The 6,660-nt window shown below is 39.9% G+C and overlaps 1 protein-coding gene across 12 annotated transcripts in view; it reads left to right on the plus strand.

The window, feature by feature from the left end:
• Positions 1-5,092, plus strand: part of MITF (melanocyte inducing transcription factor) — a 242,273-nt gene extending 237,181 nt beyond the window's left edge. For all 12 annotated transcript variants that reach the window (XM_074957473.1, XM_074957474.1, XM_074957469.1 and 9 more), the window contains one exon: positions 1,062-5,092. In XM_074957473.1, coding sequence (XP_074813574.1) covers positions 1,062-1,442 — 381 coding nt within the window. In that variant the 3' untranslated portion in view covers positions 1,443-5,092. The remainder of the gene's footprint in view (positions 1-1,061) is intronic.
• The last annotated feature ends 1,568 nt before the right edge of the window (positions 5,093-6,660 follow it).

Below are 6,660 nucleotides of genomic sequence, written 5' to 3' on the forward strand. Positions count from 1 at the left end.
ACTGCTTCCTAAACAGAGCAGTCGAGTGGAATGATGTTCTACAAATTCACATGGAGCACCAACGCTAGGCACAGGCTGTCCCAGAGATCTGCAGATAGCAGGAGTCCTCAGTGCAAGGTTGTCTCCCTGTCCTCTGCAAGGGAGAAGGGAATGATGCTACATTAACAGCCTCCTCCCTGGTAGTCTGCAGGAGCCTCTCAGCTGCTGCTCTGCACAGAGTGAGTTTAGTGGGGCTTGGAGGCAAAGGGGGGAACAGGATACCAGCCTTGTTCTGCAGCACCATCCTTTGAAAGCCACCAGGCTGGCAGCTCTACTTCCCTGCTTTGTGCATCCCCTTTGTGTCTAGTACTGAGCTGCTGCAGGGAGAGCCCACCAATGGCTGCATGTCTAGTAAAAAAAAAAAAATACATTGAACAGTAAATTAAACAATGCCCTGATGAAAGCCAGGGGGATTTTCACCAGAGGAAGGAATATACTGTGGTGATGGTGTCTTTTTTTCCAGGAGAGCTCCTCAGTTTCCCCTATGAATAGCAGGACTTCACAGTTATTACCACACTTTATTTTGGTGGCTCTATTTATGGTAGTTACGGATTTAAATAATACAAAAAGATGTGGTGTAACTGTCGTCATGGCTCTGCTCTGTAAGGCTTTGCTGTGGTTGCTGTCAGCACTGCTGATCTGGATATCCATTGAGAACTTAAGTTGCTGGTGTGCTTGAAGACATCTTGATCATATTGCCTGTGAAATTTGTTTTTGGCAATGAGATGGTTCTCCAGGAAAAGTCTGGCAGTGGTCTGCCACCATTGACTCTGCAGACTTTTAATTGAGCGAATATTATTTAAGTAGTGATCTTGGGTGGAGGAAGTTCGGGAGGGGGGTATGATAGCTATATCAAGTCCAATTCTTGCAGCAGTTGTTGCTCTCGTAGTAAGATGGGAGTTGCTCAGAGGGTGATGCAGTTTATAAGCGTCCATCGGAAATTGTACATCAAAGATGTATCAACAGCATTACACTTCATCTTTGCTTTCAGCTTTTATTTGTCTCTGTTGCCTTCTTTACAGGAACTTGAAATGCAGGCTCGAGCACACGGACTTTCTCTTGTCCCATCTACAGGCCTTTGCTCACCAGATGTGGTAAACCGGGTCATCAAGCAAGAACCTGTCATTGACAACTGCAACCAAGATGTATTGCAGCACCACTCAGATTTATCTTGCACGACTACCCTTGATCTTACTGATGGTACCATAACTTTCAATGATAACCTAGGAACCTACAGTGTCCCCACAAAAGTGGGATCCAAACTGGAAGATATTTTGATGGACGATACTCTCTCCCCTGTAGGAGTTACTGACCCACTCCTTTCCTCAGTGTCTCCTGGAGCTTCAAAAACAAGTAGCAGAAGAAGCAGCATGAGCATGGAAGATACTGATCATGCTTGTTAGCAGATAATTGGCATGGCCTCTCATAAACTGCTTCATTTCTTAATCAGTAGATTAAATAATTTACATTTTAAGGGTTTTTTTGATTTTCTTTTAATATTAATCTACTTTCGCTTCATCAATAGCCCAGTATATATATTATATATATTTTTTGAATTTTGTGAAAAGACTTGTATATTCTATTTTAAAAGTACCAATGCCTCCAAAATATTGTACAACACATGTACAGTATTTGTGAACTGGATTCGCCAAGAACTTTGAACTGGTCAAATCTACTCAAAGCAATAGAATTACAAATCAAAACAGTCTCTGTTTCTATTCAGGGGAAACTTACAAGTTATTTACTTGGAAACTAAATGTAAAGCTTAAAAAAAAAAAAAAAAAAAAGAGAGAGAGAGAATGTGAAGAAACCAAAAATATCCACTTTGTAACCATGTTGTGTTGATTTAATAGTGCTGCCTTAAAGATACAGTATCCTTCAAACTTAGTTTAGTCTTTATATCACAAGATATTTAAAATAAATCACTATTCTACTTTAATAATAATAAAACTAGCGTTAACACATACTGATTGTTGATTCCAATATGAAATGTTCCTGATGATGATGATAGAAATGAAGGAGAGAGTGTAGGGAGGCATGAATCTGTCTCAGTTTTTTGGAGTGTTGTTGTTTCCTACTCTCAACTGAAAGGGTTTCCCTTCTGCTCCTACTTCAGGCTTTTCTTTAAAGGCTTTTATTTTGAAAAGGAGACCTAGAATTGTTTATCAACAATAAAACAGAGGAGCACTGTAAGATGGTATACATTTTCAGACAAAATTCAATACATTTTATCAACTGGGCACATTTTGTTGTATATTTCTAACTGGCCTTTTTTTTTTTTTTTTTTTTGTGTTGTACAGGTTTTTCATTTGCATGGATTCTTTAGTTATCCTCATGTTTTTGTTTTGTTTTTAAATATAGTTGTATTTCATTTATAAGAATATGCCTCTTAATATTACAACAATTTTTTGACATGTTTAAAACTCACTGGAGGTTTTCTGCATTCTTTGTAAACACTTGAAAGGAAGCTTTTATGCAGGATCCTGTGTATTGAGAGATTTTGAGAATATTTTGTATATTACAGTCTCACTTTGGAAATATTTTTAAACACAATTGAAGGTGTAGTACAGATTTAGACTAGGTAGCAAAACAAAACTCTGTAGAGAAAATGAACTTACATATTTATTTTTAGTGATACAGAAAGAATAGTAATATGCTTTGAAGCCTAATAACTATATAGTTAATATGCCCCTTAGAGTAATTAAATTGGTGTTTTATTTCAGCAATATGGCTGGTTTAAAAGAGTAAATTTACTGTATCTTAAAATAACTGTTACTTTATAACCATTGTATTAATTTAACTTGCAACAATGTTGTAAAAGTAGTTTTGGTGCATTATCTACGCAAGTGTAGTCCTATGCAATAACAGTAGTTACAATTGTATTATATCAAACCTAGAAGTTTTACAAAGATGACAGATGGTGTTATGAGCCAGACTGACCGACTGGATTTGTCAGTAGCAGCCTGCAGTTGGAATGTGTCAGAAAAGCATCTCGTTCAGAATGAAGTGCCTTAAATTGTTGTAGTCTTCTTGGACGAGCACTGACTGAAGTGTGGCATAGGAGGAAGTTTTGGGGTGATAGTTATAGGAAATTGGAGTGTAGCCTGGTGCCCTCTGTAGAAAACAAGAGCATCCCATTCTCTTTGTGCTACACTGGAAAGATATGTATAATATATAAAAATTAAAATCTTGTTTAGTGATTGAGTGCCAACGTGGCAGACTTGATCAAGAAGCCTTGGTCATGCCTGTTTAATAGTGTTCTGAAATCAAATGTGAATATAGTGGTGATGTTGAAAGACGGAGGACAAAACGTCGGGAGTTTTAATGGAAGGTTCATACTGATGGATGCTGCATCTTTCACATATACATTTGGTTATGAAAAGTCTTTGAAACCACTGGTGCCCAGTCCTGCTCTCATGGAAGCCAATAGGAGTTTTTTGTTTGACAATGGGAATGCATGACTGGGCCTGTTATCAGCTCTGCTGCTTTCTATTCTGGTACTTGGGGTGGATTGGGTCTTTGAGAGGGAAGTCTCCTATGTGGCCGATATGGAAGACTGGTCTAGTTTACTATGTAGTCCTGCCTTGAGTGCAGGGCACTGGACTAGATGACCTCTCAAGGTCCCTTCTAGTCCTACACTTCTATGATTCTATATTCTTGACATCCTTTCTTATATTTGTATAGCTCTTTCACTGGTTAGTTATGCAGTTCTTTGTTTCTGTTTGAATAGCTAAGTGTATATTAGCTTTGATAATCACCAGATTTGTAACTTTTCGGGAGGGGCAAGAGTCAGCCCACAGTGTTACAACAAATGCCTGTTCTTCCTAGCCCGTTTTTTGGACTGTTTTCTGTATCTGCTAGAGCAGTGGTTTCCAAACTGTGGCCCAGAGGCACTGCACGTGTGTCTCCAGCATTCCTTATTGCAGCCCGTCACCATCTTCACTGCAGTTAAGATGCTCATGTATCCTGGGTGGCTCGCTGCACAGCAGCTGTGCCACAGTTTAGCAACTATGCATGCAGTCACTTTCTCTTGTTGTTGCAATATGTTAACGGTGACAGATGAAGGAAATAACAGCAGGAAAAAGAGTGGCGATAGCTCTAATGCAAGGTCATATACGCCCCTTCAAAGTAAAAGGGTGAGCAAAAGCCAAAAATGGGATGCCAAAGGTCATTTGGGCGTTGTAACCAGAAAAATCCATTCAAGGTGGCCCCAACCTGGATACCGTGTTGGGTACCACGCTGTGATCCATATAGAAGTGGGGCCTGGATGTAGGGTATGCAAATATGCATCATGCTTATTTGATCCCTGTGTGGACTAAAATGAAACCCTGATCCCCTGCCCTCATGCAATTTGTAGATGTTCCCCATATGCTTAGAAATTGACAAAAATATGATTCCTTACCAAGATCAGGATTTCTCTGGATAAACATTACTATGGCCCCCAGCAGCCATATCATGCTGTATGTAGCCGGTAGTTTATCTCCAAGATAGCACACTGTACATAGCACTCAACTTTGGCCTTTTTCTCAACTCCTCCTACGCTTCCTTAGGTTGCACCCCCATTTTTGGATATTGCAGCTCTTCTGCATGCAAGCATGTGAGTGTTCTCATTCGGTACGCCAGGAGGAGGCCTGGACTTTTCAGGCAGTTAAGTTCTGATGCCCTTATTCTCTCTAAGGTACATGCACCATGGAGCATATGGCCCTTAGTGTTTTACATGTGGAGTAACTACAGACAGGCAAAGAGTCAGCAGCTTGAGGCAAGGCATTGCATCAGCAAGATGGAGCAGCAGCCCTAGGACAGTTATTGCCCAAAGCTTCAATCTGTAATGACTGTATGGCCCACGTGCCAGGGAAATGGATTACCAAACAATTCTCACTTTGCCAAAACCATGCAACAAATATGAACGCATAGAATATAATGAAGTTCTTTATTGTTTTTAGACTACAGCAATATTAACTCTGCCGCCTATAAAAGCAAATAGGAAGTGTACAAGGAAAAAAAAAGCAAAGCACAAAATAATGCACTTACATTGATTTTTTTTTTTTTTTTTTTACATAAAATGCACTGGGGAGAAGCAGATATTGATAATATAAAATACCTATATTTCTTGAAAAGGTGACATTAATTACTGCCTCTTGCTATGATGCTTGGTACTGTAATGTTGTTGATATTCACCTGCTGTTGAGTGCAGCAATAATTTGTGTATGGTCCATAGCACTGTAAATTATGGATCGATAGTAATGTATCCAATGAAATACTTTGAACTGTTGTTCTTCATAGATGGATTAAAGCATTTGGTTTTTCACATCCTCTGTGTAAGCCACTTGTGTTCAGTGTAAGTGAATCTTGGTTGTAAATGTCTTTAAGGCTCTCAACAGTACATGTCACATTTGTGACTTAGTCACTGACAGATTGTGCCAAAGTTTTTAAAGCAACAGTAATAAGTGATTTTAGTTCTTACTGTGTTGTTGCAACCTTTGTTTTGTATTATTTATTGTATTGCAGTGGTGCCTACGAGTCCCAGTCATGGAGCAGGACGCCATTGTGTTAGGCACTGTACAAACACAGTACAAGGACCCTTCCTCCCCGGAAGAATTTACAATCTAAGCATAAAACAAAAAACAACTGGTCACAACAGACGAATGTCGTCCTCTTGGAATCTGATGACAGCTGTCTTTTGCCCCTCAACTCCATTCAAACTACAGCTGCTAAGATCGTCTTCCCGGCTCATTTCTCTGACTACTTCACCCTACAATGGGCTCGCCCTCGTCTGTAGCATGAAGCACAGCATCTTTGTCCTAACATCCCATCCCTCCCTGCAGTATTCAGCTGCATCCTCATTGTTGTGAGGTTGACTTTGCTGTAAGTGTGTCAGCCTTGAGCATCCAAAGTTCCCACAAGCCCCTTAGCTTGTGGGAAGGATCCCACTTGATATCTGCATCCTCTAGCCATTGAAATCCCTTAAAGCCACCTCAGACTGCAGAGAGATGTAATTGTTTGTGCCTAAATTTGTGAAAATTCTTAGGCTTTAGGAATAGAATGCATTGGTTTATCTAGGCATGTAATTTTTTTAAAAAAAACCTCTTTTATATCACCCTATTTAAAGAGCTAAAGTCAGGTTCCTTTATGTCTTCTGTTACCTATACTAGCATGCTTTAGTCCAGTACTTTAAGGATCCAATACAGGACTTGAACTGGTGTTAGAAGCAGCCTGTCTACAATCCTTAGCCAGACCGAAACTTCTGACCTCTGATTAGAAGGGTTTTGACTTAATACCATGGAGTGCACTGGCTTACAACTTTTTGAAATGTGTGATTGTCTTGAAGATTATGGGCCACTCTTTTGCTGGCCTACCTCCATTGACTTCAGAGGCTTTTGTCAGCAGCAAATGTGGCCCCTAATTTTTAAGAGCAGCAGAAAGCAAGGATTATCTCTTGCACAGAAGGGTAAGTGAAGCACAGAGATGAAGCAATAGGCCTAGGCTTACAAAGGAAGCCTGTGGCAGAGGTGAATCCAACTCTTCTGAGTCCCAAGCCACTGCTTTAACCGCAGGACTAGAATTCCTATCAAATGTGAGTTCATCTGTGCAACTGAAGCCTGTATAAGCATTTCTGGCATT

The sequence above is a fragment of the Natator depressus genome, chromosome 7, assembly GCF_965152275.1.
Source record: "Natator depressus isolate rNatDep1 chromosome 7, rNatDep2.hap1, whole genome shotgun sequence".
Taxonomy (NCBI): domain Eukaryota; kingdom Metazoa; phylum Chordata; order Testudines; family Cheloniidae; genus Natator; species Natator depressus.